General features: G+C 40.2%; 1 protein-coding gene across 3 annotated transcripts in view; it reads right to left on the bottom strand.

The window, feature by feature from the left end:
- Positions 1 to 13245, bottom strand: part of cecr2 (CECR2 histone acetyl-lysine reader) — a 28187-nt gene that overhangs the window by 6299 nt on the left and 8643 nt on the right. For 2 of the 3 annotated variants that reach the window (XM_011606993.2, XM_011606996.2), the window contains exons 2-15: positions 9782 to 9876; positions 7290 to 7473; positions 6538 to 6665; positions 6245 to 6331; positions 5587 to 5654; positions 5299 to 5459; positions 3177 to 3263; positions 2834 to 2984; positions 1925 to 2054; positions 1809 to 1846; positions 1644 to 1735; positions 1369 to 1495; positions 273 to 649; positions 17 to 157 (exon numbers count right to left, since the gene is read on the bottom strand). In XM_011606993.2, the coding sequence (XP_011605295.1) occupies positions 17 to 157; positions 273 to 649; positions 1369 to 1495; positions 1644 to 1735; positions 1809 to 1846; positions 1925 to 2054; positions 2834 to 2984; positions 3177 to 3263; positions 5299 to 5459; positions 5587 to 5654; positions 6245 to 6331; positions 6538 to 6665; positions 7290 to 7473; positions 9782 to 9876 (1866 nt within the window). The remainder of the gene's footprint in view (positions 1 to 16; positions 158 to 272; positions 650 to 1368; positions 1496 to 1643; positions 1736 to 1808; positions 1847 to 1924; positions 2055 to 2833; positions 2985 to 3176; positions 3264 to 5298; positions 5460 to 5586; positions 5655 to 6244; positions 6332 to 6537; positions 6666 to 7289; positions 7474 to 9781; positions 9877 to 13245) is intronic. The other variant, XM_011606995.2, reaches the window with a different exon arrangement.

Genomic DNA, 13245 nt, shown 5'->3' with positions numbered 1-13245 from the left:
CACCAAGTTTGTATACCTGCATGTTAAAGTTGGGTGGGACATGATTCAAACTGGGGTTTCCATGTCTTGGAATGTAAGTCGGGTAACCAAAGCGGGAATCCATAGGCATTCTCGGTGCATACATGTGTGCACCATTGGTATTCGGCAAATGATGAAACTTACGAGAAAAAATTCAAAATACAACATATAAGCTTTGTCCTACACTGTACCTGCATGTGAATATTATAGTTAATTTTACCAAAAAAAGAAGGTTATAAAACCAGCATGTATACCTGTTGTCCTGGGTGGTACATGCGCCTCACATCTCTTTCACGGATGTGCTGCTGGCCAGGAGGAAGGCCTTGTTGGTGATGAGGGCCGGTGGCCCAGTGAGGGGGAGGAAGTGGCCTCGATAACTTGTAATCTTCCTCTGAAGGTGTGTTGCCTTTGTCTCCATGGAAGTTTCGTTTACGCTGGACTTGTTCAGTGGCCTTGATGAGACTTTCAGGGCCCAAATGTTTACTGTTACGATTGCGCTTTTTGTCCTTGCGCTCCTTTTCTTCTTTGTTAATGTGGAATTCCTCATCCGTGTCAGCATCCTCAGATGGAAAGTGTTTTAATAAAGCCCGGTTAAAACACCGTTCCAGAGACTCTGCCATGATAGTGTATTCTGAGGAAAGACAGGCATCGGCGGTGGTGAATTAATGAAACAGCAGATGCAATTCTCTTTCATATGACCTTCCTTCATTAACACGGCCAAAAAAACATGCCTGAAACACAGCAAATGTATATTTTAAAAAAAATAAACAAAACAAGCTGCCCATTTCAGAAGCACCACCTCTTACACACCTCACCAGTGCCTTTAAACTATGGATGACACATACATTATCTATACTGGTCTATATACCAAACATCAGGCACACTTGTTATCTGTTCTCAAACCAGCTCTGGATGGATGGGAAGGTCAGAGGGTATAAGTCTGGCCCCTTGCTGCTTCACCCCTTCCCTTTTCCTCCTCCTTCTCCTGCTGCTCCACCCTGGGCCTCCTATCTCACACCCCTCCCCACCATCCCTGAGGGAAGAATTCAGTTGAATGGATGGCTCCAGACAGGGCTTAGGGGCAGGAATGTTTCTCTGGCACTGGAGGGCTCACTTCCCCCTGAGCAGTGGAGAACAGCTCAATCACTCCTCATTAATCACTGTCAAGACTGCCCTGGCCCAGGCCCCAACAACTGCTGAGTCCGGCCGATTTTCTTTAGTTGTCTCTCCTATATTCACCTCAAAACTTCATACACTGGCTCATAGAGGCACAGAGGTAAAATAATTAAAAGCCGAAGCAAAATTATAATTGTGGAGATGGTGTCTGTTTATGAAATCATGTTCATTTACCGCTTTCATCTCCATTGTATTCAGCGCAATTTTCAAACATGAGCTTTACATCAGCAATAAACTCCTCCTTTGTAATGTACTCCCCATCATTGATCTTCCTTTCAATGGTGGACAGGTCCATAGGAGTCTGAGAAGTTTGAAAGTAAAACAAAATTCATTAGTGATTAATTAGTTTCCTGGTTGAATAAATTATATACATAAAATAGAGACCTAACACATTATGTGTACCATTATACATTCATGACATAGCAGCCACATATGATTTGTCTTAGTACCTTGATGATCTCATGATAATTGGGAGCATAAGATTCATCCACAGGTTCCAAGAAAGGCCAGGCATCTTTATGGCTTTTCAAAGCCTCAAGCACTGAAGAATGGAGATTGTAAATTAGAAAAGATAACAATGGAGCTACAGGTAAGTAATTGCTCAAAAGGCCTACCTTTGTATAGAGCAGTGTAGTCATCATCAAGTTCATAGCTAAAATGTCAAACATATTTAAAATGGTCATACTTAAGTCCATTAAAGTCAGCTCTGAAGAGAGACATTAAAACTTACAACTCTTTATTTCTTTTTGTTCTGGGGGCAGGAGAAGAAGGGTCCAGATTCAAAAGTTCTGATGGCAGGTCTTTGCCTTGAGAAAGTAACATGGCCTTTTCCTCTCGCATCATCCGCCTCTTGGCTCTTTCTGGAAGAGGCCAGAAAAACAAACAAACATCTCTGGAAGGTGCAAGGCTGGATCATTTTTGGCACATATGAGTTGCAGTGCTATGGTGAAACTCCACTGAGACTGTTGGGAGATCAAATTAAAAACAGACCTAGGAAAACGGAGCAGCAATTCAGACAAGTAAACAGAGAGGGAATCATCAGCTATATTTCTTAGGCCCAGCTGATCAAAAGAGCAGAAGAGAGCAGATAGCATATATATCATTGCTTTATCTTTTAAAATGAGAGGCCTGCCAGCCCCCCTGGCGTGTGGATTAAAGAGATATGAGGGAGGATTCCACATATGCAATACACACAGAGAGAAGGCCAGGTCCTGCTGTTCATCTATAATACATTAATGAGGCTCCTCCACTGAAGCACAATCAGCAGTTCATTAACCCTTGACAGATGACATCAGAGGATGGGGGAGAGAAGTGATCCTGTGATTAAAGACCCTCAACATTCCCTCTCACAGTGTCTCTGTACTATACATAAATCACATGGCTTCCACTGCTATTATTGTCTTCTGAACCTTTTAAGACCAAACCAGAGATGTGAAAACCTGTGCATAGGGTGTCATCATAAACACCAATATGCAAAGACGTCCCATATTTCCCTTTAGATGGACTGGTGATTAAATTATTGAATTCTTTATTTGAGTTTGACACCTCAAACCCTAGCAAAGTTGCTAGAATAGTGCAGCAATACAGGAAAGGAATTAGAACCATATTTGTGTTCACCAAAATAAGTCACCGATCTTACCTTCCACAGCTTTGATCTTCTCCATCTTTTCTCTTTGCTGTTCTTCCTGTAAAAGTCTTTCTTCTTCTCGCCGTTGTTCTGCAAGAAGGGCCTGTCTGTCCAACTCTTCATCTTTCCTCTTCTCATCTTCAGCTATGGATATCTGATTGTCCTATGTGAACAAACATGTACGATTACTGAAACAGCAGTACAAGTACATGCATCAATAACCACAAATAAAGAACAATAAAAACAGTTTGAAAGACAATAAGGAAAATAGTAATAAATAAAAATGCTAATTCAAAGTGTTTCATGGCATGTTACAATAAATTCAGATTTTTTGTACTCAGACAAAACTACAAACCTCTTCTTTTTGGTTGTATCCATCAGAGAACCGTTGTGAAATGCGAACTGGTTTTGGATCCAGTAGCTTCTGCTTCTGTTCATGTTCCTAAAGATAGTTATCATACAGCTTAGTGAGGGTCATGGTTAAAATGGGCAATCATCAAAAATTTTAAAAGCATAAGCAGCACATGAAGAAAGCTAAACACATCAGTTATTTTTTCCTTTCAATTGCAATTAACATTCATGCCTGTCGTTTAATTGCAGGCAACACTAAAAGACAGCCATCCACGCACAAGCCATCACTCTGACAGGCCCTGGGGAGTTGTGAAGAACCAGTAAGAATTATGAAGTAACTGGCTCTCCATTTCCCTTCCCCCAACTCATCTCAAGATGCCATTCAACAATTTCTCCCAGGGGGTGACAGCTATTAGCATAGTTTAGAGGAAAAGACTAAAACTGAAACTCTTAACGTCCCTTATGACTCTGATATACTGATTATGCCAAGAAAATAAACTGAGCTAGTGTGAGGTGACATTGTTTAGCTCAAATGTGCGCGTGACATGACACAACACAGCAAAACCTGCTGCTAATGTTTTAGTGTGCACAGTCTGTAACTAATATTTTATATGTATCCATAATATGAGCATGGAATCAGAGTAGGCTGAAACAGGAGTGGAGAATTTCCTTTAAAACCTGCTTCTATTTGGGATACATAAAAAATAATCCTTTTCCCCTTCACCTCTACATTGATTTAGTGTGAAAACCTTGCATATCCCGGGGCACCACAGCTCCTCCCAACATTAGGCTTATACTAAATTCCCACCTTCCTTGCACTATGCTCGAGATAGATTGCATCTGGTGTCACCAATTAGAGAGGTCGAGAGAATCCTGCAGCACAGAGAGTCTGTCACTCAAACGGCTTCACGCTGCCTCAAAGTGAGCTGCAGCCTGCCGTCAGTGCCCTGTGAAATAGCTAGTGACAACAGCCGCAGACACAAGGAAAGAAACCACCATGCTGCATACAGTGCGCATTTGCATGCTTGCAGACACACACCTTTACAAAGTGAGATATATTTATATAATGCACAGTGCTGGCAAAGAGTATTCACCCTGTAGAAGGCTGTTAGAATCAGTGTTAATATAAGGTTTTCTTCCCCTCAAGAACTTAACAATAGTTCTATTATTGTTCTATTTTTATCATTCTTTAAATGACTGACCTAATTCACTAGCCGTTTAACCAACTAAGACTTCTATTATAATCCTGCAGTTAATAAAATTACAGGCTCACTGGTGCAAATCTGCTACTATTCTATCATGAAGACTTGGGGTGACTCCAACTCCTGGGTTCATGGCTGTTGAATATAATCTGGCCAAAAAGAAATAATATTTCGGTGGTATTTATTTTTCTATTCTTATTCAATTTCATGCTGTAAAAAATGAATACTGAATGATACACACTTTTCAAACTGATCCTTACCATGTGCTGACACAACTCCACATGAATGTTGCTACTCGGTATGTTGAAAAACGTCAGGTACACTCTTTCTGAATAGTTCATATAAAGAATCGGAACAGTGTACAACTAAAGAATGACAGACTCTTCTGCCAGCATTAAACTATCAGCCTAACTCTCAATTCTGCCTGTGGTTTTGTAGTAAGAATAAGTTTCCAAGGCAGTGGAAACAGGGTAATGGGTTGAATGGGTATTTGTGACTCATATTTACTATAAAACTGCCTCCAAATTGTCTCCAGTTTGTCTTTAAGTACCTGATAGAATAAAGCAACAACCAATGACTAACCAGCCACAACAAAACCACCACCATCAAATTTTTCTCTTTCATACAACCAAAACCAGTATGAGACCACAACGTCCTACATACAGACTAATGTTTAAAGCTAGTGAAATGACTGCGTTATATACACATTTTATAATTAGGATGTGTTCAATAAGAGGGGGCGTGGAGCTGTGTTTGAATTTATAATAGTTTGTAGGTTAAAATCACACCAAAGGAAGTTAAAAAAAACTTTGCATTTTTGAATATTTCTTTGGTAATGGCTGACAAACTGCAGATAAATAAAGATAAGCTGGGTTGCTTGCGGTGATACAGCTAAACTAGTCATGTCCCTCCCAGGGGCCTGACCTTGTGCTCAATCATGCTTCTGATCTCAGGCAGGAAGTTTTGGCTGATGATACGGTACAGGTGGCGGTCCTGTGGGGAGGTTTTGTCCTTGATGCTCTCAGCCAAACTGACCCACTGTTCCTCTGTTTCACACACAAGGGACCAAGGGCCTCGCTTACACCCTGGCAGAAGAAAGGAAGAAAGATAAAGCTGGTTAGCTGGACTGCAGAAACAGGTATAAAACTCAAGATTCCAAAAACACTTAATTTAGTCTTCTATAATGTTGGGATGAAAACCAAATTGTTTCACCTGTGATTTGGCAGACATCTTCCTGTTCATTTTCTGTGTTCCCCTCTGTCGCTTCACTGTCCACATCACTGAAAAAATTAAAACAATTGATCCTAATATACCTACAAAGATGAAGGATGATGAAACTTAAGTACAGTATACAAGAAAATCAAATTTGAAAAAATCACCTTGCTCTGCATAAATGAGATTGTAACCATTTGAGTGTTTTGTTCCATTTACAGTTGTCATTGTATGGTCTGAAGTAAACTTTTTAATCTGACAAGTCAGGGCTGACGCATACACCATCGCGTTAGCAGAGTAATCTTAGGATTATAAAAGATGAATGCTTTCCACTGTACATGAATGTTACATAACATTCCTATAATTTTATATAATTGGAGCCATTTCTCACCAAAGGACTGATTCCCAATCTACACACAGTCTGAATAATAATGATAATGTTATGATGATTGTGAATTGTTAGATTACATAAATCTTGTATTTCAATCGCATACACGGATACAAACACTCAAAGCTCATGTGTCGAACAGTCATTGCATCTGAAGAGAGAGAATTAATCCTTCTAGTCTTTGACAGAAAAGTACATGTGCTCAACACATGCAGGCATTTTTTTGTGACAGGATGTTGGCACTGAAAACGAAATAATGTTTTATCTCACCTCAGCTGAGGGTCTTCGTGTTTTCTTTTCTTTGGTGGTCTTCCCCTTTTCTTTCGGTCTGGTAATGTTAATTCACTTGGTTCACTGCTGGAGCAATAACACAATAGAGACTTCTAAATGATAACCTTCTATGAACAGTAATTGTCAGTGTCAGCTATAATTACATGGTAATGCTCATGCAAACATAAAATATGAAAGCACTATTTCACAAATTAACACAATGGACATTAGCCAACCACATAAAAACAAAATCAGACTGTATATTGTGGAGAGCAGAGTGAAAAAACATTTACCGATTCTTCTCTGCATTCCACTTGACGGGCTCTTCTTTGTACATACGAGTGCCATAGAAGTACCAGTAGAGGGCTCCATTTCCATCCTGCCCCAGTGGCTCAACTCTCAGGCTGTCTGAATCCAGTCCCTGGTTGTGTGGGTGGAGATTATAAGATCAGATAATGTGCAAGACTGTGTTTTGAAATCATCCATCATTATAAAGTATAAAGTATATAAAGTATAAAGCGTAAAGTGACATTATTGAGTCAATTGAGCTCACATAGTTTATAAACTGCATTCATAAGCGACACCAAGAAAAAACAGGCAAAATTTATCAAAGTAAAAAGCTAAATTATCACAAAATTTCAGTTTCGACAGGCAGTTACAAAAAACTATACATATGTGATTCCAGAAAAAAAAGTGAATGCTTTCAAACTGCTTAGATAATATCGTAACCACTTATGTAGCTAGATCTAAAAGGTTTTCGTTCTATGGGCTGAGCTAGGGATAACCCAAAGCTGATATTAGATATTAGTCAATACTAATCTATTTCATTTTAATTTAATTCTATGTTAACTTATAATGGTGTTATAGTTTTTGTCCAGCGTTTTTAAAATACATTTTACATTTGAATTACTCTTCCACACAATAAGACAAGTAGAATAAAAAGACTGGCATCAGAGTGGTACAGGTACTATGAAAGAATATCAGTGCACAACTAACGTTGATTTCCTATGATGTTCAATTAGCTGTAGCACATTAGAATGTGTACCTTCAGCAGGTCAAAGACATCAGCAGCATCCAAGCGGTAGTCACACAGCCTGTGCAGTAGTTCCACCTGAGTGCGCAGGGGAAGTTTCTCAAATGGGCCGTCTCGAAGTGGGTTTGGCTTCCCTTCTTCCAGTTCCCATCGGTAACTGATGATGTCATTCAGATAACTGCTAAATGACTCGGGACTAAATGGCAAACCAAAATAAGATTAGTTTGATAATTCAACATGTTCTCCATTCTTTGATAATGTAGTTCAGATCAAAGTAACAATAACATCAGTTTTTTTCTCTGTACATGACACAGAAATCCCAGAAAGAGAGCAGTGGTTTCTTAGTGTATGCGCGGCATTAAATACAGTTAACACACTATCTAAGGCTGATACTAAAAAAGGAAAGGTACATTGCATTATCTTGTGTGTGTGTAAGATGAAATTATACAATGTCATAAAATACACAATATCTTATTCATATAAAGTTTTATCCGCTAATGAGTATGTCATTATTATTTTCTACACACTGACTGTCTCTCATTGCATTTTTAAAACAGCTCCCAGGAATATCTGATGTGAAATAGCTAATTGCATAAATATTTACTCTCTCAGTACAACATGGATGTAGCAATCACAGTACTGTGTGCGTGTGGATGTGTCGCATTAAGGCGTGCACATCTTGTTGCTGCAATTTTGGTCAATGCTTTCTTGCAAAACTGCTGTCAGTGGAAACAGTGTTTTTTTTTAAAAAATCACCATCTACAGGTATGTGATGCATTTACATAATAAAGTCACTGCCATTCATTCAGTGTTCACAGTCACGTGACAAAATTCGTATCCAACACGGTGGCCACAAAAGATCGGTCTCAGTACACCAAATAAACCCTTCATCCAGTTGAACAATGGCAATTGCTTTTTCGCCACACATAAAAAAATTATTGGTGAACACCTAGGTCTAATAACTTAAGGTGTTTTCACACTATAAACAGACTGGAGTTATTTTCCTCAGTCTATTTCTTTGGACAGGTGTGAGAGCTCATCCAAACTCTGGTGTGGAACAAACCTTTGAACTCTGGTCCACCTGAAAAATGCACCTCAATTCACTTACAAGTTAAACCTGGTAGGGGCTCTCTCATGGATTAAATGTAAATAGACTATTCGGCAAACCAAAGAGAGGAGGTGATGTAGAGCACAACAGGGACAATTGGAAGAAGCAGATACTGGACACACATCTTTAGAGCACAATAAGCCAAGATACAATTACTGTACTCCGGTGAGTTCCACTTCAATAGCTGTGTGATACTTCACACCAACTGGCTGGAATTTTGATGAATTAGTCACTTTAGACATGGGTCAAAGATTATATAATCACTTACTCTACAGTAGTATTTCTTACTTTACATGAATGATTTTGTAAACCCTGAAACAAATAATACTGGGAATGATTTAATTAATAAAAGGGAAATAAATCAGGTGGCCATAAATGACTAGGTTTTTATTCAAAAATGCAATTTGTAGTTAGTTTGTTTAAAAAAATATAAAAAACAATAGGAGTGGAGTAACTATAAATAGGAACAGGTATAAAAAAAACAGTGATTCTGGCTTGGGACTCGACAATTAATCTGTACCTTTCAATTCTAACTCAAAAGAAAAGAACAAGGGCTTGGGGCATGGGTGAGCATCCGCGCAATAGCACAGAGAAAGGGTGACAGAAAGAAATGGCTTATCTTGAAAGAGCAGTGTGCACTTTTTACACAGCTGCAGGCCCCCACCTCCTCCATCACCAGCCATTTCTCTCCTACTTTCTATCTCTCGTACCCCTGCATTCTCCCTCCCCCTGCTCACTGCTCCGGCAGAGCGTTTAACACGTGCACATGAAAAGGGCAGCACTCTGAAAGGCCAGTGCTGAGCAGCCACCCCTAGGATGCCAGCGCCTGTCCAGTCTAATAAAGCAGGTTGTCTTCCTCTTACTGGCTGCCTGGAAGGAAAAACTGGATCATTCTTGCCTGTCTCCTCATCAGTTTATGGGTACTTCTATAATACTTTCTAATGATAGGCAGGTGTAGGACGTGAGAGAAAGGGAAAGCCCAGCAAGGCACACTGAATGTATGTAAAAACATTTAATCACAGGGGACAAAATAGCTTTCAGTGGTTATGGTTACTCTAATTTGTTCGAGTAATAATGAAGATGACTCCAATCTGACTACTCTTGTCATTATGGAGGTGAGTCAGAGTGACATAGATGTCTCCAGGTGGGATTACTCTGTAACTTTTAAAACATTTTAAAAGTTTTCTAAAATTTTTACCGCCTGATAGTTTCAAATGGCATCTGGTATCAAACCGCTGAGTTTAAAACATCACTTCTTGCAACAGAAGAAATGAACACTGACCAAATTCAAACAGAACTTCGTATAACAGGCGTTTGTCTTTGACATCAAATTGCAATGGCACAGCTTTCAGAAACTGCTGCCAATATACCAGATGTATTTTGCGTATATACTTACGTAATATCAGTGCGCTGGTAACAACCTTGCAACAGACAAGCGATGAGATCCCCAAGGAAAATGAAGTCCTGCTCAGACAGGGCTTTTTCTAACTCCTGTACAAACAGAATACAGAAAGGGGGTGAAACTAACACATGACCTTCTCAAAAGTTGAGGGGCTAATTGGAGTTTATGAACATACTCGAAGTAATATTGATGGAAGATTGGCAAATAATATATCATTTAAAACTATTTTGTTTAGGTGTATTTAGGTACCTGCCCCAAACTATGCATTGACATCTGTGAACTATAAGATGACAAAGGTACAGAATCTAGGATTGCTTAAATTAGAGAGTTCTCTCCTGAAGGTTCCTCGGTTTGGCGGTAGCTGTTTGCCTGGAACTAAGGTTCAAGTTCAGTCATGACCCTTTAGTCATTGGGGTTTTATGAAGCAGCAATAACTGGCAGAACAAACTCAAAAAAATCCTGAAAGCACCAAGGAGGGATGGCAGGCAGCAGGGGCCTAGAGCCACAACATAGCCAATGCTCTCTTCACTCCTCTGCTGACCAACTGAGACACAGCATCCCACATGGCTACCCAGCATGCACTGCTCTTTCTGATGATTTCCAAAGGTCTCTGTAGTTGAACAGAAGAGAGAGGGGGGAAACAAGTGGCTGCGAGGGAAGAAATGCAGATTCAAATTGCTCTGTCAGCAATGTGTCCATTTCACTTAATACCCCCTTTTGCGAGATGCAAAGCAGCCCCTTCAGGCTGGAACCCTACTTGCTGCTCTTAAGAAGAAAGTGAGTATGGCTGACCGTACTTTTCGGCTGCCTAGTTCATGCTGTCCTGACAAACAGCAGATCTAATCGTTCCTCTGTGTCACCCCGCCTCTCTCAAAGATATACAAAAGCACTGCTGCAGCATCAAGTGGTTGAAAGTAGTCCAAAATTATCTCAAGGACACAAAGCCACATTTTTTGACCCTACAAAATACTAGCTGAGCCATGGGGTCACAAAAGGTCAGCCTACACACCTCCTGGCAATGGATGAAGAAGGAAGCGAGGAGCCAACAAGTCAGGCTGATGAAAAACAGAGAAGATACACATAGGATGTTGCAACAAAAACAAATCGAATGTAATGGTTTATAATCTTACATATGAATCAATGCAGTCTGTAGTAAACATACACGAGTAGAGAAAGTAGAGAAGTAGTAGAGTAGAGAAACATTTTTTTTCTTGGCTCTACATTTACGCATTCAAGCATTTTGACAGTCAACCCCCCCCCCCCCCACACACACACACACACAAACACACACATCATCACAGAAAAAGGATTTACAGGAGTAAATCTGCTGTCATTGTGTGATGAATATTTCCCAATGGCTTTTGCATGATCTACCAGTTTGCTGTGTTACTCCACAAAGAGTAAAGGTACAGAAGGTCCTTCTGGCATTGTCTCCATGTTGATAAATGACAACATTACAAATTTTCCAATTGAGATTTGTTTAATAAGGAGAAATGTAATTATTTATGTTGTGTAAATAAATAATGTTTACTGGGCTATTATCAGCAGCAACTTAAAATCAGCAACTGTTATACTGTTAGCCATTGAACATTTCTTGAAATACTATGAAATAGTGTTGGGCCTAAAATCATTTCTAAAAATCATTAAAACCGAGAGCCAGATTTTAATCAAGTACTTTAAGTAAATATTGAGTGTTAGCAAAGCCGAAGCCAATGCCCTGGTCTGAAAAATACACCAGGATCATCTGGGGAAAGACAGAGTAAACCCTGAGAAAGGACTAATACGTCACAGGTCTGACATGTAGAGACACACAACTCACATTCATGCCTATGGGCAGTGTAGAATGACCAATTAACCTGTCTTTTGGCTGTCCAAGGATGCCACTGTTGGTTGAGAGTAAGGATTTAAAGTCTATATACAGACACTGGCCATCTTCCGTGTTATGAAGCAACAGTACACAAAGATGCATTTGAAAAGGTTGGTGAAATACGAAGAAATGGATAATGATTAATTTTTAGGCAATTCTACTAAAAAAAAACCTGTTTATTTACATTTGCTGCCTGGATCACGTGATCAGCCAAAGAGCAAGGTTAGAGCCACATCTTGTAATTACCGGTACAACAGAAAGGCTGTTTGTATTTCTGTGTGTACATGCCTTTTACAGAATGCCATAAAAATCTTGTGTTGTAATTCCTCTCACCTTCTAGTCCCCTAGCAGGTAGCCTCCGAGCCAGGGCAAGCCCATCAGTCACAAACAGACTGCACTCTGCTCATTCATCAGAGAGAGTAGGAGTGTATGGGGTTGGGGGAAGAGTGAAGAGCTGAGTACAGCACAGCAGAGAAGAGAGTTTTCCTCAAGCCCCTGGATTAACACCACCCTGGTCCACCTTTGAAGTGCCTCATGGCATCTCAGATGGCAGAGGGAAGGGGAATTAATGTGGTTTGTGGCCTTTCTTCAGCCATGTTATCTCTCTGTGACTGTGAGCTTACAATCACTCAGTTTGGTGATGGGCTGCGATGATGAACTGCTGTTGCAGATTAAAATGGCCCGGGTAAGCTCACACATACTAAAATGTAGACATCAAAGTACTAACAAGGACACAACCTTTGGCAAACACAGTCCATAACAGATAAAATAAGACACTACTCTGCTGGTATCCATTTATTCATGAGTTCAAGAGGATAAACTCACTGCGACACTTGGCCTGTTTCACAGTAATGATCAATAAGACTTGAAGATAAGGCCTGGATAAGTGATACAACAGCAAAGACTATAAATAAGACCTTTACTGTCAGTTATCACCACGCTACTGCAGTGAACAAAACAGGCCATTCCTATTCACACACCAGGACAAAGATTGGAGGGTGACTCAAGTCTTAGTCAGGAGGTGTGTCATCATCACAGCCCCTGAGCAGGCCTGGCTCACAATCAGCAACTCAGCCATGAGGTATTTTCCACTTGTCTCAACCAAATCCCCTGATGTTTAGCTCTCTGCTTAACCTCTTCTTCCTCTCTTCAACACTACCCCCTCTCTGCTGTTGTCCTGCCCGGTGTCTACATCCTTCGAGGCATTCTGCTATTCCCCTGACGGCACCCTTACAGCACTCTCCGTCAAACTCCTCACCCCTGTCTTTGTTATCGCTCCCTTCCTCCACAAAGTGTCCCTGTTCTGTATTCCTGTGTTTGCATCACGTCAATGAGAACCCAGTGTCACCACTGCTGTTTAATGATTGCTGAGAGGAGTGTCCACACCATCATTGGTGCCAACTGGTTTGCACCAACTTATAATGGCTGCACTCAAGGCAATTGAATGTCGTACATGTATTTGCAATTCAACCTAAAGAAGTTTCTATATATTTATATCTACATAGTATTTCAACTCAGTTAAGTTCATTATCTTGAACAATGCAAATTAAAACAGACATAATACTGTTGGGGCCAGTGAAGTTTGTTGCAG

This window comes from Takifugu rubripes, chromosome 9, assembly GCF_901000725.2.
Source record: "Takifugu rubripes chromosome 9, fTakRub1.2, whole genome shotgun sequence".
Classification (NCBI taxonomy): domain Eukaryota; kingdom Metazoa; phylum Chordata; class Actinopteri; order Tetraodontiformes; family Tetraodontidae; genus Takifugu; species Takifugu rubripes.
This window is presented reverse-complemented; position numbering and strand designations above follow the sequence as displayed.